This window comes from Somniosus microcephalus, chromosome 30, assembly GCF_052327205.1.
Source record: "Somniosus microcephalus isolate GS21.2 chromosome 30, FLI_Smic_1.0, whole genome shotgun sequence".
Taxonomy (NCBI): domain Eukaryota; kingdom Metazoa; phylum Chordata; class Chondrichthyes; order Squaliformes; family Somniosidae; genus Somniosus; species Somniosus microcephalus.
In genome coordinates, this window is record NC_141016.1 from 10,426,989 (window position 1) to 10,451,046 (window position 24,058).

The 24,058-nt window shown below is 48.9% G+C and overlaps 1 protein-coding gene across 2 annotated transcripts in view; it reads left to right on the plus strand.

Moving 5' to 3' along the window:
- The window catches only part of LOC147097912 (netrin receptor UNC5D-like), a 743,147-nt gene that overhangs the window by 449,129 nt on the left and 269,960 nt on the right, over window positions 1-24,058 (plus strand). For both annotated transcript variants that reach the window (XM_085970980.1, XM_085970983.1), the window contains exons 3-4: window positions 2,065-2,208; window positions 11,878-11,981. In XM_085970980.1, coding sequence (XP_085827106.1) covers window positions 2,065-2,208; window positions 11,878-11,981 — 248 coding nt within the window. The remainder of the gene's footprint in view (window positions 1-2,064; window positions 2,209-11,877; window positions 11,982-24,058) is intronic.

Here is a 24,058-nt window from a genome sequence, read left to right on the forward strand (position 1 = left end):
ATGACAGGAACACAGGATGAGAGGCCCCATTGTCCACAGTTCAGAGGTCAGCGCAGGGGGCAAGGGAGCAAGCGGGACATATGGATTGGAGCACAATCCTGCAAGAGCCCCATCAGATCAGGGCGAGCCTACTGACAGTCAAAATGATCGCACTTCTTTTTCATTTCTGGGCACAACTTATTGCGCTGGTACAGTTCCACCCTCAGATTGGCGTGAATGCCCATCGGCGACATGGGAGCTGCTCCCCCGGCCCCACATACATTAGCGGTCCTGAGGTCAGAAATGCAGCTGGGGGTCACAGGGTATTTCGGCGGAGGGCAAAAGTGGTCGCCCACTCTGCCTGCAACGACTGACCAGAAAGCCGAGGCCTCCGTTGAGCTTTTGTTGTGTTCCAACACATTTTTAAGTCAGTCATGTTCTGGTTAACAGTATTCCGACTGATGCAAAATACTGCGGATGCTGGAAATCGGAAATAAAACCAGAAAATTCTGGAAATACTCAGCAGGTCAGGCATCATCTGCGGAGAGAGAAACAGAGTCAACGGTTCAGGTGGACTGACTAAAGGTCATCGACCTGAAACGTTAACTCTGTTTCTCTCTCCACAGATACTGCCTGACCCGCTGAGTGTTTCCAGCATTTTCTGTTTTTATAAGATGGAAAAACTTGCATTTACATAGTGTCTTTCACGACCTCAGAACGTCCCATGGCGCTTTATAGCCAATGAAGTACTTTTTGAAGTGTGGTCACTGTTGTAATGTAGGAAACACGGCAGCCAATTTGCGCACAGCAAGCTCCCACAAACAGCAATGTGACAATTTCCAATGCAGAAGCTACATCATTACATAAATTTAAAACAGAAATAGACAGTTTCCTAGAAGTAAAGGGAATAAAGGGTTATGGGGAACGTGCAGGAATTTGGACATGAGTCTAGGTTCGGATCGGTCATGGCCCTGTGGGCAGCGGAGCGGGCCCAGGGGCCATGTAGCCTGATCCTGCTCCTATTTCGTGTGTCTAATTCTGTTAGATTCAGGAGATGGTTCAGTGATAGTAGATTGGCGGTTAGGATCAGATCAGCCATGATCTTATTGAATGGCGGAGCAGGCTCGAGGGGCCGATTGGCCTACTCCTGCTCCTATTTCTTATGTTCTTATGTTCTTATGACCAGATAATCTGTTTTTAGTGATGTTGATTGTGGGATAAATATTGGCCCCAGGACACTGGGGATAACTCCCCCTGCTCTTCTTCGAAATAGTGCCGTGAGATCATTTGCATCCACCTGAGAGAGCAGACGGGGGCCTCAGTTTAACATTTCATCTGAAAGACGGCACCTCCGACAGTGCAGCACCTCCCTCAGCACCGCACTGGAGTGTCAGCCTAGATTTATGTGCTGGAGTGGGATTTGAACCCACAACCTTCTAACTCAGTAGGCTACCCACTGAGCCACAGCTGACACGCAAACTGGTATTGTGTGCAGTTTTGGTCGCCTTATCTGAGGAAGGATGTTCTTGCCATGGAGGGAGTGCAGCGAAGATTCACCAGACTGATACCTGGGATGGCAGGAATGACGTATGAGGAGAGATTGGGTCGATTGGGCTTATACTCGCTGGAGTTTAGAAGAATGAGAGGGGATCTCATTGAAACTTATAAAATTCTAACAGGACTAGACAGACTAGATGCAGGAAGGATGTTCCCGATGGTGGGGGAGTCCAGAACCAGGGGTCACAGTCTAAGGATAAGGGGTAAGCCATTTAGGACTGAGATGAGGAGGAATTTCTTCACCTAGAGAGTGGTGAACCTGTGGAATTCTCTACCACAGAAGGCAGTTGAGGCCAATTCATTAAATATATTCAAGAAGGAGTTAGATATATTTCTTAAGGCTAAAGGGATCAAGCGATATGGGGAGAAAGCAGGGACAGGGTACTGAATTTGGATGATCAGCCATGATCTCACTGAATGGCGGAGCAGGCTCGAGGGGCCGAATGGCCTACTCCTGCTCCTATCTTCTATGTTTCTATGTCAATTCGTCTGCATTTACTTTGTATTTTTTCTCTCTCTCTCCCAAAGGGTTGAATATTCGAGAGGTCCTCATCAACGTATCTCGGCAGCAAGTGGAAGACTTTCACGGTCCAGAAGATTACTGGTGCCTTTGCGTGGCTTGGAGTGAACTGGGAACAACTAAAAGTAGAAAAGCAACAGTCCGAATAGCATGTAAGTAGAGAAACCCAGTGATTACTGGTGAACAATTGTTTTACTTTAGCAACACGCACACAGAAAGTGAAAGACCGAATTTAGCAACTCTCCATTTTTTCGGACGGCAGCTGTTGCTGATGATTCTGCCATTCCCATTTACACCTCCTCTAGACCCATCTTTTGTTACATTACATCAGAAAATGCTGGAAAAACTCAGCAGGTCAGGCAACATCCGTGGAGAGAAATTTGAGTTGACGTTTCGGGTCAAACCCTTCTTCAAAACTGGAAAGAAAAGAAAATAGATCGAAGGCAGGGCTGCGATCGGACAAAAGAAGTGAAAGAAACAAAATCCCCTCTCGCCTCGCACCATCATCCCTTTTGTCATTTAATCGCGCCTGCCTTCCACCCTATCACAGACCTTCCCTTTTGTCCTTTCCTCCCCCACATCCTTTCTCTGCCCCTGCACTTGCTTAAAAACCTGTTTACCTCTCGCACCTTTGCCACTCCTGACAAAAGGTCGTTTTCTCTCGGCGCAGATGCTGCCTGACATGCCGAGCGTTTCCAGCCTTTTCTGTTTGTATTTCAGATTTCCAGCATCCGCAGTATATTTGTATTCGCTGCTCTCCTATTGTTATGCAGGCCATCCAGGTTTGGCTGCTGTAGGGTAGGTAGTCCATCAAACTGTGATTCTCCCTGAATAATTCCACACTGGAACAAAGTGTGAATTACAGTGTGCAAGCAACCTCTGAGTGCAGCATTATAAAGGGATAGACTACGGGCTCTGAATAATGCAGAGGCCATTTTTTTTTAGCATTTTGAGAGACTTATAATGACTTGCGCTTCACAGTGAGCACTTCCAAGAGATAAATGCCACCCTCACTGAGGTGGAAGATTTCCCTTCGGTGCTCAGTGTCGCAAAATCAAGAGCTTGTTTTTATATAACGTAGATCTTTCAAACTAGAGTCCTTGGTGGTGGGGGGGCGGGGGGTGAATTAGATCTTTGGGTGTGGCACAAAACATGCGATAGCCCTGCTTGATTCTCTTTTCCATTGACTTTGATGATAAAGAAAATCGGGCGGGGTATAAAAATGGGGTTCCGATTCACTTGCCCCCCTTTCGCATTATTCCCCGTAAGAAATAGGAGCAGGAGTAGGCCATTCGGCCCCTCGAGCCTGCTTTTTTTTTTATTCGATCCTGGGATCCGGGCGTCGCTGGCAAGGCCAGCATTTATTGCCCATCCCTAGTTGCCCTTGAGAAGGTGGTGGTGAGCCGTCTTCTTGAACCGCTGCAGTCCGTGTGGTGAAGGTACTCCCACAGTGCTGTTAGGGAGGGAGTTCCAGGATTTTGACTCAGCGACGATGAAGGAACGGCCGATATATTTCCAAGTCAGGATGGTGTGTGACTTGGAGGGGAACTTGGAGGTGGTGGTGTTCCTATGTGCCTGCGGCCCTTGTCCTTCTAGGTGGAAGAGGTCGCAGGTTTGGGAGGTGCAGTCGAAGAAGCCTTGGCGAGTTGCTGCAGTGCATCTTGTAGAGGGTGCACACTGCAGCCACGGTGCGCCGGTGGTGGAGGGAGTGAATGTTCCAGCTGGTGGATGCGGTGCCAGTCAAGCGAGCTGCTCTGTCCTGGATGGTGTCGAACTTCTTGAGTGCTGTTGGAGCTGCACTCCTCCAGGCAAGTGGAGAGTATTCCATCACACTCCTTACTTGTGCCTTGTAGATGGTGGCAAGGCTTTGGGGAGTCAGGAGGTGAGACACTCGCCGCAGAATACCCAGCCTCTGACCTGCTCTTGTTGCCACAGTATTTATGTGGCTGGTCCAGTTAGGTTTCTGGTCAATGGTGACCCCCAAGATGTTGATGGTGGGGGATTCAGCGATGGTAATGCCGTTGAATGTCAAGGGGCGGTGGTTGGATACACGCTTGTTGAAGATAGTCATTGCCTGGCACTTGTGGCCATTCAGTAAGATCACGGCTGATCTTCTACCTCAACTCCACTTTCCCACCCGATCCCCATATCCCTTGATTCCATCAATGTCATCTACCTGTACCCAGGTGTGCACAATGACACAGTCCTGCACAGACCCCATTCGATCAGCAAGAGCTTCCTGCTTTCATTGTTTTGCAGTATCTGTTGACTTACCCAAACATCATTTCTGTTGCTGGAGATTAATAACAAACAGTTTTTGCAATGGTAGAACTATTTTCCTTTGAGTCGCTGACACTGTCATTTGTTGGTTGGGAATGAGGCTCTTTAGGAGTGTGTTAGTATTTACAGGGGGTCCCTGGGAGTGTGTCAGTATTTACAAGGGGTTTCCGGGAGTGTGTCAGTATTTACAGGGGGTCCCTGGAGTGTGTTAGTATTTACAGGGGGTCCCTGGAGTGTGTCCGTATTTGCAGGGGGTCCCTGGGAGTGTGTCAGTATTTACAGGGGGTCCCTGGGAGTGTGTCACTATTTACAGGGGGTCCCCGGGAGTGTGTCAGTATTTACAGGGAGTCCCCGGGAGTGTGACAGTATTTACAGGGGGTCCCTGGGAGTGTGTCAGTATTTACAGGGGGTCCCTGGGAGTGTGTCAGTATTTACAGGGAGTCCCCGGGAGTGTGATAATATTTACAAGAGGTCCCTGGGAAAGTGTCAGTATTTACTCGGTGTCCCTGGGAGTGTGTCAGTATTTACAGGGGGTCGCCGAGAGTGTGTCAGTATTTACAGGGGGTCCCCGAGAGTGTGTCAGTATTTACAGGGGGTCCCCGGGAGTGTGTCAGTATTTATAGGGGGTCCCCGGGAGTGTGTCTGTATTTACAGGGGGCCCCAGGGAGTGTGTTGGTATTTACAGAGGGTCCCTGGGAGTGTGTCAGTATTTACAGGGGGTCCCCGGGAGTGTGTCAGTATTTACAGGGGGTCACAGGGAGCGTGTCAGTATTTACAGGGGGTTCCCGGGAGTGTGTCAGTATTTACAGGGGATCCCCGGGAGTGTGTCAGTATTTACAGGGGGCCCCAGGGAGTGCGTTGGTATTTGCAGAGGGTCCCTGGAGTGTGTCAGTATTTACAGGGGGTCCCCGGGAGTATGTCAGTATTTACAGGGGGTCCCCGGGGAGTGTGTCAGTATTTACAGGGGGTCCCGGGGAGTGTGTCAGTGTTTACAGGGGGTCCCCGGGAGTGTGTCAGTATTTACAGGGGGCCCCAGGGAGTGTGTTGGTATTTACAGAGGGTCCCTGGGAGTGTGTCAGTATTTACAGGGGGTCCCCGGGAGTGTGTCAGTATTTACAGGGGGTCCCCGGGGAGTGTGTCAGTATTTACAGGGGGTCCCGGGGAGTGTGTCAGTATTTACAGGGGGTCTCAGGAGTGTGTCAGTATTCACAGGGGGTCCCGATAGTGTGTCAGTGTTTACGGGGGTCCCCGGGAGTGTGTCAGTGTTTACAGGGGGTCCCCGGGAGTGTTTCAGTATTTACAGAGGGTCCCCTGTGAGTTTATAACACGGTACTGTGTGAGTTTGTAGACAATCTGTAGACCCTGAGTGTGAACACTGCCACAGGCCCCCGATTTCAGCCCGCGATCCCTGTGCTGTGACACTGGGCTCAAGTGCTTCAACGAGCAAAAGTACTGCAGATGCTGACAATCTAAAACAAAAGAAACGCTGGAATCAGGCAGCTGATTGGGCAGCTTCCGTGGCGGGAACAGACACGGTCACATTTTAGTGAGAAAGGATCTGCTACAATTGAACTATGCAAAGCCCCTCAATGTGTTTTCCTGCCGCTTTCTTGTCGTGCAGTCCGTCGGCCGGTGTCCGTCTGCGGGGAATACATCTACGTTAGAAACATAATCAGAGCGATGATGCTGGTGATTCAGAACAGAGCTTTAAGAGGATTCACTGAAATCAAGTTGAACAAAGGAGCTGAAATCCCAGCAAACACTGTCACTCCAATTATCTTGTCTGGCATGTTGCTGTTTCTGTTGATAGCCTGGTATTGGATTAGCACCGCCAGCCATACTCCTCCAAAGTCTTTGTTCAATTTAAGACTCAACTTGTCAGTGATTCAGTGCAATCGTTTATTTCCACCTGCGGTTTGAAAGAGGAAAGCGAAGATCCTCCTGCCAAATTATAGAGCAGGAGGCCTGATTGAAACCACCTATCAAAAATTTGTCACAAAGTAATTAGCATTACCAATCTTTTGCTTTCTTCGAACTATCTCTCTAATCTCCTCCAGCCCCACAACCGCTCCGCAATCTCTGCGCTCCTCTAATTCTGGCCTCTTGAGCATCCCTGATTATAATCGCTCCACCATTGGCGGCCGTGCCTTTAGCTGCCTGGGCCCTAAGCTCTGGAATTCCCTCCCTAAACCTCTCCGCCTCTCTATCTCTCTCTCCGTCTTTAAGATGCTCGTTAAAACCTACCTCTTTGGCAACCTGCCCCTAATATCTCCTTATGTGGCTCGGTGTCAAATTTTGTTTGACAATCGCTCCTGTGAAATGCCTTGGAGCTTTTTACTATGTTAAAGGCGCTATATAAATGTAAGTTGTTGTTGTTGTAGATTTCTGCAATGGATTAAGGTTCACGTCGAAGCAAAAATCAAAAAGCGAATGTCTCACTCCAAACCTGACCTGGAATACAATGTTCACTTTTTTGATTTGACTGCACTGGGACATGAGTTCATCGCTAACGGGCTCCAGCCAATAAAATCTGTGACTTATTGCTCCGTTTTTGCCTTTTCTGAGATGGAGGGCTGGATTTTAATACTGGGGGCATGTAGGAGGCGGGACTACAACTTTCGGGGTTGTAGTCCCGCCTCCATCGAGTTGAGGCCAACCCACGCGATTTTCACTTGATTGACCTTGTTGAGCCCGCCCAGCGGGCTTAGCAGGCCAGTTAAGGGCCACCCGGCAACAGGTGACGTCACAGATTGACATTTCATCTGTTAAGAGCATTTGACAGATGAAATATCAGCGTTTGACAGCTCTTTGAAGCTGTCAAACACTGACAATCTGTACTCCAAGTTAATTCCTTCCTCTCAGGATGATTTAGAGATCTCTCCAGAACAGAAAGCTGAATGCTGCAACTTTTGACAGCTCGCGGCCATTCTGCTTTCTGTGCCGATGAGATGAGGGACTCCCGAGACCTGAAGGAAGGAAGGCTGTAAAGGTAAGTAAAGGTAAGTAAAACTTATTTAAACACTTTACACACACCAAACACACTTACCTCTGCACTCATGCACCCATCACTCACCTGAACACCGGACATCTCGAACCCTCCAAGCCCTTCAGCCCGACGGTCCGCCTCGCTAACTTGGCGTGGTTTGGAGCCGTCGGGAATCCCACACTTCAAGAATAAAAATAGGGATTAGGCTAAAAACTGCCTGTTAACTACCTGTTAACAGGCAGTTAATTGGCACTAATCCCCTTCCCGCCTCAGGGAGGCAGCTCCCAGTGCGGGGCGGGTACCTGCCTCCTTTGAAACTGGCATGGAGGCGGGTTGGGTGCGGGATGGGGTCGGGACCCCTGATTTCGGGATTTTAACCCCCCCCCCCGCCACCACGCCTCCAATCCCGATTCCACAGCCCAGTGAAAATCCTGCCCAAAATGGGGACTTTTAGGGGAAAAATTTGAGTTGATTTGCGCCTCTCGTTAGTGCCCCCGGGGGGCGCTAACGGGGCGCAAATCCCCTAGCGCCCGGTCACGGCGCCGCTAACACCTCCCGCGAAATTCAGCGGGAGGTTAGCGGCGACGGAAGCCGGTAGCGTCGCCGGCGATGGCGTCATCGCGTGCGCAGCGTCCCACTCGCGCCCCGACAGCAAACTTGGGTCATGCCCCCTGCCCTATCGACGAACAATATGTCCAACAGGGTCAGGGGGGCGTTTGTGCAGCCGCGGCGGCGCTACTTAAAGGGCAGGTGTCGAGCGGCCATTTTTTTGGGGGCCGACTGCCAGCACCTGCCCCCACTTCCCCTTTTTCCTTGGGGTGCCGGCTGCGATCGCTCAGCCTGGCGCTCCTCTTGAGTGCCGGGCTGTTTTCCCGGCGCCCCACTCCCCGGTGGCCCAGCAGGACCCCGGTGCGCGCAGCACTAGGCCCCTCCCCTATAATCAGGGGCGGAGGCCTGTAATGACGTGGCGCTACGTGCCGACACGCGTGGCGCTGTTGCACACAGCGCCGCAATATCCAGTGTAGTGCTCAAGAAGGAGATGGAGTGTTTCCAATTTTTTTGGGGTGCTAAAATCCGGCGACGTTAGCGACATGGACTCGATGGGCCAAATGGCCTCCTTCTGTGCCAATATGACTCACAGGGCGGGTTTGGAGGTGGGACTGCCAGGAAAATGGCAGAATCCGGGGGCGGGTGCCCAACCTGCCCTCAACACGATTCCGTGCCATCTTGCCAGGAGGCGGATACCCGACCCGCGCCAGGTCCCGTATCCTGGAAGCGGGAAGCGGATTACAGCTACTTAACTGCCTGTTATCCCCATTTTTCCAGCTGAGGCACAGACTTCCCGACGTCGGGAAACCCCGCCAGGGTCACCGAAGCGAGCAGTTGGACTGCGGGGTCGGAGGGGCCCAAAAGTGCGATGTAGAGGTGAGTGATGGTTGCAAGTGTGGAGAGGTAAGTATGTGAGGTGAGTGAAAACTGATTGAAAATGTTTACTTACCTTTGTTTCTTCCTGCAGGCTTCAACAGTTGGGGAACCGGAGAGTCTCGCATCTCACCGGCAGAGATGACAGAATGGCTGCTGCATTTTCCGATGCAACAACCATCTAATTTCTGCTCACAAAAGAGGTTTGATGGGTCTTGAATACAAGAGCCTAGAAATTGGGTTGGTAGCGCCGGCGCTGAGCGCCTAAAGAGACCTAGAATTGGGGCGAAGCGCTATGTTGGGGCGGACACTATGAAGATAGCGCCAACTCAGATATTGACTATACATTTAGCGCCTGCGCTAAGTGTTTGCGCGCGCCCGCGAGCGCAAGCAGCTCATGACGTCATTTCAGTGTGCAACGCCTTTTAGGAGCACCTGAGCGCATATTGGGTGGCGCCCGGAGCCTTAGCGCCCAGCGCTATTAGTGACAGTTCGAGGGAGGGCTAACAGGCCCTTCTCGGAGTAGGGCGGCGCTTTTTAAAGGGGACAGCTCTACTGCAGAATCTTCTGCCACTTGGCCTGCTCATTGCGATCGCTGCTAGAGAGAGTTGGCGAGCTAATGTGGAGCGGAGTTCTGGGATTTGAGCTTTACAGTACTTGGTACCTTCAACCCTGTCCGAAGCACTTGCATCACTACACTTAAAAGCCTTTTGACCAACTAGCATCGGAATGGGAGCTTGTTTGGAGGGCGACGGACCTCACCTGCACTCTGTGCAGCAGTCATGACGACCTGCCTTGCCCTGCGGGGAGACGGTGGCCGAACTTGCCTATCCCCCCTGCGTTGCTCCATGCCGCTTGGTCCGGCAACTGGTTCATCCTCAGAGCCACCCCCCCTCCCCTCCAGGGGACTACTATCCCCAGTCTGCAGATGTCTCCGCTCCCCGGATTTTGCAACGGTTGGTCCGGATTCCTCCTGGTCCTCGCCTCCGGTGGCACTGGCACTGGCAGCTTCAGCGCGTTGAGCCCGAGTTGGTGCTGCTTCATCTGAAAGTGGGAGGTGGAAGAGTGGCTTTAGCAAAAGGACAGGTTTGCTGAAAGGCATGCCAGATTGCGGCAAGGCTCTGACATGGCTGCACACTGAGGAAGCATGCTGGCGGGGGGACCAAGTGGAAGGCAACAGGTGGAAAAGGTGAGAGTCTTACCCTCGCTGTCGGTAATGGGGTCGGCAGATGCAGTGGTCACTGGACCAGACAGACGTCCTCCAAGTATCTGGTGCACTCTCTCCTCCAGATCCGTGAGAGTGACCACTTGTGCAGGTCCGCCACCGGTTCGACGCTGCTCCTTTCGAATCATCGCCAGCTTGGACTGCAGGGGAAAGAAGGGGAGGTTCTGTTACATGAGGCCTTGAGACATCATCGCATGCCCCCCATGGTGCAAGAGCCCTTACATGAGGCCTTGAGACCTCATCGCATGCCCCCCATGGTGCAAGAGCCCTTACATGAGGCCTTGAGACCTCATCGCAAGCCCCCCATGGTGCAAGAGCCCTTATATGAGGCCTTGAGACATCTGTCCATGTGTGTGGCCAGAAAGGGCCATGGGTGAATACTGACAGATGGCCATTGGTGCATCATTGCAGCAGGGTGCCCGAAGTCAGCTGCAGATGGAGGGAAGCACAAGTTTGGTAAACCATCACTCACCCTAACGATCCGTGTGAGGTCATTGAATTTCTTCCTGCACTGAACAGGGGTCCTGGTCGCCATGCTGCTGGAATTCACTCTCACAGCAACCTCCCTCCAAGATCGTCGATAAGCCTTCTGACTTGGCCTCTTGCCATTATCTGGATACAGGAACTCTCGACGGTGTTCAACTGCAGCCACCAAGTGGTCCAGAGCCTCAGTGCTGAAGCACTCTGCTTTCTGCCTAACCTTCTCCATAATGCACAAGTTTCTAACGCCAGACAAGGGCGAGCGCCGAATCTGAGGCCTTCAGGGCGTTGGGTGTTTAAGCTCAGTCTGGCTGACCCACCCCTTTAAGAGCTGGCCGGCGCCTGTAGGTCTCGTGCTTTCCCGTAATTGAGTTCACCTGCGCTGCGCCCGTCCGCGTCGATATTGAGTAGCGCCTGACCTCTTGCGCCTTAAGAGCACTGTGCAATGGCTGAGTTAGCGCCTCAATCCCCTTTGGGGGGCGATGCAACCCAATATCGTGCCAGGCGGCGATAAGTTTCGTCTGGCTATAAACTTTGCGCATCGCCAGTTCTAACGCCTCAAGCGGGGCTATACCCAATTTCTAGGCCAAGGACTCATCAAACTACAGAGAATGTCAGTGTTTGACAGCTTCACATCGACTTGTGGCCAACCCACGCTATTTTCCCTTGATTGACCCTGTTAAGCCCACCCAGCGGGCTCAGCAGGCCAATTAAGGGGAAGCCGGTTACAGAGAACACTGACATTCTCTGTTGTTTGATGAGTTCTTGTACTCAAGACTCACCAAAGCTATTCCCTGAGCAGAAAGCAGATGGCGGTTGCATCTGAGAAAGCAGCAGCCATTCTGTCATCTCTGCCGTGGAGATGCCGGAGCCTCCGGATCCCCAACGATTGAAGCCTGAAGGGTGAAACAAAAGTAAGAAAATATTTTCTAAGACTTTTCACTCACCTCACATACTTACCTCTCCACACTTGCACCCATCACTCACCTCCACAGTGCAGTTTTCGGCCCCTCCGACCCCCGCCTACCCACTGCTTGCCTCGCCGACCCTAGCGGGGTTTCCCGACGTCGGGATGCCCACAGCTCTGTTGGAAAAATGGGGATAATCCTCTTAACTGCCTGTTAACTACCTGTTAACAGGCAGTTAAGTGGCTGTAATCCCCTTCCTGCCTCGAGGTGATGGGACCCGGCGCCGGTCGGTTGGACGCCTCCTGGGAAGATGGCACGGAAGCAGGTTGGGGGGGTGGGATGGGCGCCTGCCCCCGGATTCTGCCATTTTCCCGGCAGTCCTGCCTCCATACCCAGGGCTGGCAAAATCGTCCCCTTTGAGTTCGTAGACAGGGTCACGCTGGGATTAGAACCTCCAATTCCGATCAAGCCTGAAAGTTATTCACAGAGTTCGAAAATAACTTTTTATATTTTTCAACAGATTTGAGGAAAAATTTTGAACAAGATCCACAGGCAAAAGAGGTCCCCCTGGAAGGGAAGATTATACTGCACTGTCGTCCCCCTGAGGGAGTTCCCTCCGCCAAGGTAAGGAGCTGTTTTTAATTTCTCCCAAGCTGTCATAATTTAAGAAGTCCAGTGTGGCTTTTATGCTTTCCATGGCAATATGTTTACAGTGATGCCTCAATTATTCACGCTCGGCATTATCTGAAGGATGTTTTACTGGGAGTTAGGTTTCAATCATTCAATAGAGTATTTTTATTTGATTTTCGCAGCCACAGCAGGATTAGTTAACTGGATTTCCAGTACCTGGTAAAATTCACTATCCATGCAGCTTTGATATTTAGCTCCAGATCCCAGAGACCAGCAGGAGTCAGGCTGCCAGCATCTTTTCCAAGAATGCCTCATTTTTAAAATGGATAAAAAGTGGGTCTCCTCTACACCTGCTGGGAACTTGATTGGCTAAAAGGAAGGGAGCATTAACGCTTGTGCAGCACCTCGCTACCTCTCTCAGAGACACCTCAGAGCACGTTGTTCGTTCAAAGGCTCTCAATTATTTCTGTGTCTGTTGCGGGCAAGCACAGCAGCCGTTAAGCGCACAGCACGATCCCACAAATAGCAACGAGCTGAACGACCAGTGAATCAGTTCCTGGTTGAGGGAGAACGCACTCCTGGCCGGCCTCCCACATTCCACCCTACATGAACTTGAGGTCATCCAAAACTCGGCTGCCCGTGTCCTAAACTCGCACCAAGTCCCGTTCACCCGTCACCCCTGTGCTCGCTGACCTACATTGGCTCCCGGTTAAGCAACGCCTTGATTTCAAAATTCTCATCCTTGTTTTCAAATCCCTCCATGGCCCTCGCCCCCTCCCTATCTCTGTAACCTCCTCCAGCCCCACAACCCCCCGAGATATCTGCGCTCCTCTAATTCTGCCCTCTTGAGCATCCCTGGTTATAATCGCTCAACCATTGGTGGCCGTGCCTTCTGTTGCCTGGGCCCTAAGCTTTGGCATTCCCTGCCTAAACCTCTCTGCCTCGCTACCTCTCTTTCCTCCTTTAAGACGCTCCTTAAAACCCACCTCTTTGACCAAGCTTTTGGCCACCTACCCTAATTTATCCTTATGTGGCTCGGTGTCAAATTTGTTGTCTTAAAATACTCCTGTGAAGCGCCTTGGGACGTTTTACTACGTTAAAGGCGCTATATAAATACAAGTTGTTGTTGTTGTTGTTGAGAAATGTTGGCCATGACAGTGAGAGAGCTCCCTGCCCATTTTCAAGCTGTGCCTTCGAATGTTTAACCTCCCCCCCTGAACTGCTGGAACAGGTCGATGCAATCCTGCTATAATATCTCATCTGCCGGACTGCACCTACGGCAATGCCACACTGAGGTGAAAGCCGAGATCATATACTCGGGTCTTGGAGTGGGGCTTGACGCAACATGAGCAGATCGAAGGGTACGGAATTAGAGGCAGGATAGTAAACTGGATTCGAAAAGAAAAGAAAGGCTTGCATTTATATAGCGCCTTTCACGACCTCAGGACGTCCCAAAGCGCTTTACAGCCAATGAAGTACTTTTTGAAGTGGAGTCACTGTTGGAATGTGGGAAACGCAGCCGCCAATGTGCGCACAGCAAGCTCCCACAAACAGCAATGTGATAATGACCAGATCATCTGGTTTTTTTTGTTATGTTGATTGAGGGATAAATATTGTCCCAGGACACCGGGGGAACTCCCCCGCTCTTCTTCGAAATAGTAGCCGTGGGATCTTTTACGTCCACCTGAGAGAGCAGACGGGGCCTCGGTTTAGCGTCTCATCCGAAAGACGGCACCTCTGACAGTGCAGCCTTCCCTTTCAGTGATGTTGATTGAGGGATAAATATTGGCCAGGACTGCAGGGATAAATTGGGTAGGATAGAGGTAACAGAGAGTAAGAGTTAAGGCAATTTTTAGAATGGTTGTAAGTGCGTAGGAAGGATATACTTGCCTGAGAGGGGGTGCAACAGAAGTTCGCTAAGTTGATTCCTGGGATGGGAGGGATGTCCTATGTGGCCAGATTGAGTAGAATGGGCCTATACTCTTTGGAGTTTAGAAGAATGAGAGGTGATCTCATTGAAACATATAAAATTCTTAGAGGGCCTGACAGGGTAGATGCTGAGAGGCTGGTTCCCCTGGCTGGAGAGTCTAGAACCAGGGGGCATTGTCTCAGGATAAGGGGTCGGCCATTTAAGACTGAGATAAGGAGGAATTTCTTCACTTTAGAACAGAGGGGAGGAGAAACTTCTTCACACAGAGAGCTGTGGAATTCATTTCCAGGGTTAGTGGTTGAGGCAGAAAGTATTTAAACTAATGAAGGGGAGTGGGAGGATTCAGGAAAGAGTAAATTTAAAAGCAGCAAGAGAAATATCAAGGCTCTAGAGCAGGGTAGAGCTTTGGGTAAAAATAAGTAGAGTGGGTCAGGAAGGGGCAGAGAGAGTAACAAAGGTAATAAGGCATCAGTGACTAAGGTGACATCAGGGAAAAATAGAAATAAGTCAAAGCTAAAGGCACTATATCTGAATGTGTGAAGTATTCGCAACAAAATAGATGAATTAATAGCGCAGATAGAAATTAATAGGTTTGATCTAACAGCCATAGCGGAGACGTGGTTGCAAAGTGGCCAAGGTTGGGAACTAAATATTCCAGGATACTTAACTTATAGAAGAGATAGGCAAAATGGAAAAGGAGGAGGTGTAAATCCAAAATCTAAATAAAGCAAACTACGTAGGTATGAGGGGCAAGTTGGATGAGGTAGATTGGGAAACTACATTAAAAGGTATGATGATAGACAAGCAATGCCAGCATTTAAAGAATGAATATATAATTTACAACAATACATTCCTTTAAGGCACAAAAACCCCACAGGAAAAGTGGTCCAACCGTGGCTAACAAGAGAAGTTAAAGATAGTGTTAGATCAAAGGAAGAGGCTTATAATGTTGCCAAAAAGAGTAGAAAGCCCGAGGATTGGGAGGATTTTAGAATTCAGCAAAGGAGGACCAAGAAATTGATAAAGAAAGGGATAATAGAATATGAGAGTAAACTAGTGAGAGACATAAAAACTGACTGTAAAAGCTTCTATAGGTATGTAAAAAGGAAAAGATTAGCAAAAGTAAATGTGGGTCCCTTACAGGCTGAGACAAGAGAAATTATAATGGGGAATAACGAAATGGCAGAGAAATTAAACAAATACTTTGGGCTCGATTTTCATTGGGCTGTTGAGGTGGGATTGGAGGCATGTGGGGGGTTAAAATCACGGAATCGGGGGGCACGAAACCATCCTGCCCCCAACCCGCCTCCATGCCCATTTCAAAGGAGGCGGATACCCGACCTGTGCTGGGACCCGCCTCCCCGAGGCGGGAAGGGGATTAGTGCCAATTAACTGCCTGTTAACAGGTAGTTAACAGGCAGTTTTTAGCCTAATCCCTATTTTTATCCCTGAAGTGTGGGATTCCCGACGGCTCCAAACCACGCCAAGTTAGCGAGGCGGACCGTCGGGCTGAAGGGCTTGCAGGGTTCGAAATGTCTGGTGTTCAGGTGAGTGATATGTGCATGAGTGCAGAGGTAAGTGTGTTTGGTGTGTGTAAAGTGTTTAAATAAGTTTTACTTACCTTTACTTACCTTTACAGCCTTCCTTCCTTCAGGTCTCGGGGGTCCCTCATCTCACCGGCACAGAAAGCAGAATGGCCGCGAGCTGTCAAAAGTTGCAGCATTCAGCTTTCTGTTCTGGAGAGATCTCTAAATCAGCCTGAGAGGAAGGAAATAACTTAGTGTACAGATTGTCAGTGTTTGAGAGCTTCAAAGAGCTGTCAAATGCTGATATTTCATCTGTCAAAAGCTCTTGACAGATGAAATGTCAATCTGTGATGTCACCTGTTGCCAGGTGGCCCTTAATTGGCCTGCTGAGCCCGCTGGGTGGGCTCAACAAGGTCAATCAAATCAAAATCGCGTAGGTTGGCCACAACTCGATGGAGGCGGGACTACAACACCAAAAGTTGTAGTCCCGCCTCCTACTCGCCTCCAGTATCAAAATCCAACCCTTGGCGCCTGTCTTCACAGAAGAAAATGCAAAAAACTTCCCGGAAATAGTGGAGAACCAAGGCTCTAGCGAGAATGAGGAATTGAAAGCAATTAATATTAGTAAAAAAAATAGTACTGGTGCAATTAATGGGACTGAAAGCCAATAAATCTCCTGGACCCGATGGCCTGCATCCTAGGATTTTGAAAAAGGTGGCTATAGAGATAGTGAATGCATTGGTTGTCTTTTTCCAAAATTCCATAGATTCTAGAACGTTTCCCACTGATTGGAAGGTAGCAAATGTAACCCCACTATTTAAGAAAGGAGGGAGAGAGAAAACGGGGAACTACTGACCTGTTAGCCTGACATCAGTAGCAGGGAAAATGCTAGAATCTATTATTAAGGACACGGTAACAGGGCCCTTAGAAAATAATAATAGGATTGGGCAGAGTCAACACGGATTTATGAAAGGGAAATCGTGTTTGACGAATCTGTTAGAGTTTTTTGAGGTTGTAACTAACAGAATAGATAAGGGGGAACCAGTGGATGTGGTGTATTTGGATTTTTAGAAGGCATTTGATAAGGTGCCACACAAGAGGTTATTAAACAAGTTTAGGGCTCATGGGATTGGGGGTAATATACTAGCATGGATTGAGGATTGTTTAACGAACAAAAAACAGAGGGTAGGAATAAACGGGTCATTTTCGGGTTGGCAGGCTATAACTAGTGGGGTACTGCTTGGGCCTCAGCTATTCACAATAAACATCAATGATTTGGATGAGGGGACCAAATGTAATATATCCAAATTTGCTGATGATACAAAGCTAGGTGGGAATGTAAGTTGTGAGGAGGATGCAATGAGGCTTCAAGGGGATATAGACAGGCTAAGTGAATGGGCAAGAACATGGCAAATGGAATATAATGTGGAGAAATGTGAAGTTATCCACTTTGGTAAGAAAAATAGAAAAGCAGAGTATTTTTTAAATGGTGCGAGGTTGGGAAACGTTGGTGTTCACAAGGACCTGGGTGTCCTTGTACAAGAATCACTGAAAGTTAACATGCAGGTACAGCAAGCAATTAGGAAAGCAAATAGTATGTTGGCCTTTATTACAAGAGGATTTGAGTATAAGAGTAAAGACGTCTTACTGCAATTATATAGGGCCCTGGTGAGACCACACCTGGAGTATTGTGTACAGTTTTGGTCTCCTTACCTAAGGAAGGATATACTTGCCATAGAGGGAGTACAACGAAGGTTCACCAGACTGGTTCCTGGGATGGGGGGGATTGTCCTATGAGGAGAGATTGAGTAGACTAGGCCTATATTCTCTAGAGTTTCGAAGAATGAGAGGTGATCTCATTGAAACATACAAAATTCTTACAGGACTTGACAGGGTAGATGCAGGGAGGATGTTTCCCCTGGCTGGGGAGTCTAGAACCAGGGGTCACAGTCTCAGGATAAGGGGTCGGCCATTTAGGACTGAGATGAGGAGATATTTCTTCACTCAGAGGGTGGTGAATCTTTGTAATTCTCTACCCCAGAGGGCTGTGGATGCTCAGTCATTGAGTATATTGAAGACAGAGATCGATAGATTTTTGAATATTAAGGGAATCAAGGGATATGGGGGATAGGGCAGGAAAGTGGAATTGAGGTAGAAGATCAGCCATGATCTTATTGAATGGCGGAGCAGGCTCAAAGGGCCAAATGGCCGACTCCTGCTCCTATGTCTTATGTGCTTATGTATTTATCCCACTCCAGGGACTTGAGCACAACAATCTAGGCTGACACTCCAGTGCAGTGCTGAGGTAGTGCTGCACTGTCAGAGGTGCCGTCTTTCGGATGAGGCGTTAAACCGAGGCCCCGCCTGCCCTCTCAGTTGGATGTAAAAGATCCCGCGGCCACTATTTTGAAGAAAAGCAGCGGAGTTCTCCCCAGTGTCCTGGGCCAATATTTATCCCTCAATCAACATCACAAAAACAGATGATCTGGTCATTATCACATTGCTGTTTGTGGGAGCGTGCCATGTGCCAATTGGCTGCCGCATTTCCTACATCACAACAGTGACTCCACCTCCAAAAAAAAAGTACTTCATTGGCTGCAAAGCGCTTTGGAACGCCCTGAGGCCGTGAAAGGCGCTATAGAAATGCGAGTCTTTCTAACATTGAAGATTAGATTGGATAAGTGAATGAAAGAAAAGGAGTTGAAAGTATGGGAACGGGTTGAATAAATAATGATTAGAACTGTTTGCTCATGTGGAGGAAAAACAGTGACATGGACTGGTTGAGCTGCATGGCCTGTTTCTGTGTTGCAAAAATCAATGCGCGGATCTTTTGATTACGAGAAATGTGTTACCAACTGAGCTAAACTGACGCTTGCACTTCGCAAGATTTGTTGTCAACTTTATTTGAAAACCTCCGCTGCGCTCAGCCTCTAATTGAATCCAAGGAATATTGCATTAAGTGGCTAATTACTCCGGTTCAGCTGTTGTCAGCAAGAATGCCTGTGCGTCCCCACTCATTGAAAAGGCACTGCCCAATTCTCAAGGGACTTTGTCCTCGCTGCATCTCAGTGCGAGTCAGTCACAGTTTCAGACAAAGGAAAGCCGCATAATTATGGGATGGCTTCTGTTTGTCCAGAGGGAATGAGGCAATAAACATTCTTTCCGTAATTTAATTAAAGTGCATATTCTGTCACCTTTCATTTGGCACCTTTTCCAGGCAATTACATTTTGGGTTTCAGCACCAATGCTTATCACATACCTAAGTATAATACGTTCCAAATCTTACTGCTGGTTTGTCGTTAAAAAACAATTGGATCACTAATGTTCTACAGGAAAGGGAACACGCTGTCCCTACCCGGTACAATGGACACGTGACTCTTGTCTCCCGCTATTTCGTCGACTCTTAGGGCTGGATTTTATCAATGGAGGCGAGTAGGAGGCGGGACTACAACTTTTGGGGTTGTAGTCCCGCCTCCATCGAGTTGTGGCCAACCCACGCGATTTTCACTTGATTGACCTTGTTGAGCCCGCCCAGCGGGCTCAGCAGGCCAATTAAGGGCCACCCAGCAACAGGTGATGTTATGGATTGACATTTCATCTGTCAAGAGCTTTTGACAGATGAAATATCAGCATTTGACAGCTCTTTGAAGCTGTCAAACACTGACAATCTGTACACTAAGTTAATTCCTTCCTCTCAGGCTGATTCAGAAATCTCTCCAGAACAGAAAGCTGAATGCTGCAGATATTGACAGCTCGCGGCCATTCTGCTTTCTATGCCGGTGAGATGAGGGACTCCCGAGACCTGAAGGAAGGAAGGCTGCATTAGTAAGTAAAGGTAAGTAAAACTTATTTAAACACTTTACACAGAACAAACACACTTACCTCTGCACTCATGCACCAATCACTCACCTGAACACCAGACATCTCGAACCCTCCAAGCCCTTCAGCCCGACGGTTCGCCTTGCTAACTTGGCGTGGTTTGGAGCCGTCGGGAAGCCCACACTTCAGGGATAAAAATAGGGATTAGGCTAAAAACTGCCTGTTAACTACCTGTTAACAGGCAGTTAATTGGCACTAATTCCCTTCCCGCCTCGGGGAGGTGGCTCCCAGCACAGTTCGGGTACCCGCCTCCTGGGATACGGGCGTGGAGGTGGTTTGGGGGCGGGATGGGTTCGTGCCCCCCGATTTCGCTATTTTAACCCCCCACACGCCTCCAATCCCGCCTCAACGACCCGATGAAATTCGAGCCCTTAATATCCTCCGAAGTGGTCTAGTAAGCCACTCAATTGTAAACAAGCTGTGTGTAAACTTGTCATTCTGTGAGTACATCCGGCCGCCAGCAAAGTGCAGTCACAAAATGTGGACACAGGAACGGGCCTCTGCCGATCCTGGTCCAAATATTCCCGGCCTTGACCCCTCAAGACTGCGCTTGAAAAGCCATGGAAGGTTGATTATTTAAAAGACAGAATCTTAGAAGTTTAGGGCACAGAAGGAGGCCACGCGGCCCATCATGTCTGTGCCGGCTGAAAAAGAGCTATCCCAGCCTAATCCCACTTTCCAGCTCTTGGTCCCTAGCCCTGTAGGTTACGGTACTTCAGGTGCATATCCAAGTACTTTTTTAAATGCGATGAGGGTTTCTGCCTCTACCACCCTTTCAGGCAGTGAGTTCCAGACCCCCACCACCCTCTGGGTGAAAAAGTTCTCCTCAACTCCCCTCTAATCCTTCTGCCAATTACTTTGAATCTATGCTCCTTGGTCATTGACTTCTCTGCTAAAGGAAATAGGTCCTTCCTATATATAAATATATTATCAATAAGTAGTAGCTTTTCATTTCAATAAAAGAAGATCTAGGCTGAGCAAAGGCCATTCAACTCATTCAGCCCTCTGAGTCCATGTGCAATTATTCTATCGTGGACTCCCCCTTTTGCCATCCATTGGTCGTTTACTTTAAGGCTGCTTACATTCTAGTCCATGGGCTACTTGGAGACTCCAGGTCTTGGTAATGTGGATCTTGAAGCCCCACTCCTGTTTGTGCTTATAGTTTATGTTTGCTGCTTCGTTCTGTTTGAATTTTGTAGGAAAGGGCTGTATTTATAGTCAATATGGGCTCGATTTTCATTGGGCCGTTGAGGCGGGATTGGAGGCGTGTGAGGGGTTAAAATCTCGAAATCGGGGGGCACGGTAGCCAACTCCCCGAGGCGGGAAGGGGATTAGTGCCAATAAACTGCCTGTTAACAGGTAGTTAACAGGCAGTTTTTAGCCTAATCCCTATTTTTATCCCTGAAGCTTGGGATTCCCGATGGCTCCAAACCACGCCAAGTTAGCGAGGCGGACCGTCGGGCTGAAGGGCTTGGAGGGGTCGAGATGTCCGGTGTTCAGGTGAGTGATGTGTGCATGAGTGCAGAGGTAAGTGTATTTGGTGTGTGTAAAGTGTTTAAAGAAGTTTTACTTACCTTTTCAGCCTTCCTTCCTTCAGGTCTCGGGAGTCCCTCATCTCACCGGCACAGAAAGCAGAATGGCCGCGAGCTGTCAAAAGTTGCAGCATTCAGCTTTCTGTTCTGGAGAGATCTCTAAATCAGCCTGAGAGGAAGGAACTAACTTGGAGTACAGATTGTCAGTGTTTGCCAGCTTCAAAGAGCTGTCAATCGCTGATATTTCATCTGTCAAAAGCTCTTGACAGATGAAATGTCAATCTGTGACGTCACCTGTTGCCGGGTGGCCCTTAATTGGCCTGCTGAGTCCGCTGGGCAGGCTCAACAAGGGCAATCAAGTGAAAATCGAGTGGGTTGGCCACAACTCGATGGAGGCAGGACTACAACTCCGAAAGTTGTAGTCCCGCCTCCTACACGCCTCCAGTATCAAAATCCAGCCAATAAAGTAATTACGGCACAGAAGGAGGCCATTCTGCCCATCGAGTCCGTGCCGGCTCTCTGTAGAGCAATCCAGTCAGTCCCATTCCCCCGCTCTATCCCCGTAGCCCTGCAAGTTTATTTCCCTCAAGTGCCTATCCAATTTCCTTTTGAAATCATTGATCGTCTACGCTTCCACCACCCTCATCGGCAGCGCGTTCCAGATCATTACCACTCGCTGTGTAAAGAAGTTCTTCCTCACATCCCCCCTGTATCTCTTGCCCAAAGCCTTAAATCTAAAGTAAAGTATTTAATCTAAGGGGTGTGGCTGCCTCCTGGAGCAAAAGGTCCAGGTAACTTTCTCCCTCCCTGATGTCTCGCAATGTCTGCAGCTCGGACTCCAGCTCCTCAAATCGGAGCCGAAGTTCCTCGAGCCGCAGACACTTACCGCAGATGTAGTCACCCTGGACAGAAATGTCCACAAGCTCCCACATATTGCAGCAGCAGCACATCCCCTGTTCTCCCAATATTTTTATTTATTTAATTAATTCGCTTTGTGTTAATCAAATTAGTTACCTCGTTTAGTTTATTAAATTAATTAAATTAAGTTTAGTTTTTTAAATTTAGTTATATGTTAATATGTTAACTTAAAACTTAGCCCACAGTCACTACCAATCACTTACCTGCCTTACCTGTGATGTCACACTGCCGTTTTCTCTTGTTGATGTAGGTCTGCTGCTGCTTTTATCCCCGCTCTCAGGCCTCAGCCTGCTCCTATTCAGGTCCACCGCTGCTCTACGGGAGAAGTTAGGAAAAGCAAGTGCCTCCTTCCTCCACTTCACCAAACTCCCACACTTACCAAACTCCCAGTTGTTCACTTTGTGTTCTAGACACAAAAGGCATCAAGGGGTATCGGGAGAGAGCGGGAATATGGTATTGAGATAGAGGATCAGCCATGATCATATTGAATGGTGGAGCAGGCTCGAAGGGCTGAATGGCCTACTCCTGCTCCTATTTTTCTATGTTCTATCTGTGTCCCCTAGTCCTTGCACCATCAACTATTGGGAACAGCCTTTCTGTGTCTACCTTATCCAAACCTGTCATAATCTTGTACACCGCTGGTCTACTTTAAGGAAGATTATGTTGGTTCTCCAACCTCCTACAGTTCAAAGCATTTAATTGAGTGTAAAGCGTTTTAGCGTGTTCTCGGGTCATGAAAGGCCACTATAAATGCAAGTTCTTTCTTTCTTGCTTTTACTCTCCTGCTGCTGTAACAGGCTCAGTTTGAAAGCAGGCCCGCGGAGATCTGTATCCCATATAGCAGACACTCGGCATACTGGGCCTCTGCTCTGTACCAGCTGGCTCCTCAGAACTGCTAACCCTTTCTAACCCTGCGCTTCCTCAGTCGCACCACCTCCTGCAGTGTGTGTATCTGTCCATGTGCCGATGGTGATGGTTGTGTGATGCTCCTACAGTGTGGCTGGTGCTCCACAGGGTTCTCTTAGCTCTGTGAAGAGAGCAGATGGGACATTATCAGTTCATTCCGCACTTTTTCCATTTGCATACCCGTATTGGCAATTCAGGCTCTATTCATGTGTTTGTGCACAATAAGTGTGTACGGACATATTCATGTAACGTAATGCACAAACCACAGAATTTCTAATTGATATGGCACTGACCTTTAATTCCTTATGCTATTCCAATCTCTGCAGCCTCAATCATTTGCATACACTCCCCATATATACCTCCAGATCTGGAACTCTGCCAACTCGTGTGTGTATAAGGGCATAACATAAGGCGTTTGAAAATTGGGGATTTGGCCATGGAAATTTCTTTCTGTAGTACATTTACTCTCCTATCATGGCAAGTACCACTTCTAACGCCTTACACTTTACATTTTTAACATTCATCCTCCATGAGTCTCGAACTAGGGGGCCCAGCCTCAAAATAAAGGATCGGCCATTTAGGACTGAGATGAGGAGAAATTTCTTCATTCACAGGGTTGTGAATCTTTGGAATTCTCTACCCCAGAGGGCTGTGGATGCTCAGTCATTGAGTATATTCAAGACAGAGATCCATAAATTTGTGGATACTAAGTGAACCAAGGGATATGGGGATAGTGCGGGAAGGTGGAGTTGAGGTCGATGATCAGCCATGATCTTATTGAATGACGGAGCAGGCTGAAAGGGCCGAATGACCTACTCCTGCTCCTATTTCTTCTGTTCAACTTGAGGACACTTAGTTCTACAGCACATTCACACCCACCATAGAGAAGTTCAGCATGCACCAGGGGCATCAAACAAACACCCAACTTTCCCTCACGTGCATATACGTCCTGTGTTCCTGCCTCACCTTTAAACCAAGCACACTTTTTGGACCTCCTGCCAGATTCTCTGAGTGGGGGAGACCTCTCGCCATAACCATGCTTAACACTACTTACGCAGCTTCCTCATCAACACTTCGGGCTGGATTTTGTCAATGGGGGCGCATTGGGGGTGGGACTGCTGCTTTTTGGGTTTTAGTCCCACTCCCAACGGCGTCCGGCCAACCCACGCTACTTTCCTTTGATTGACCTTGTTAAGCCCGCCCTGCGGGCTTAGCCGGCCAATTAAGGAAAAGCCGGTGACAGAAGGCGTCAGCGTATGACGTTGACAGATGAATTGTCGGCGTTTGATCGCTTAGAGAAGCTGTCAAACACTGGGGCCTAGAAATTCAGTATAACCATGTTTGGTGCGCTACAGCCGGGCGGCCGCTAAAGTTTGCGCC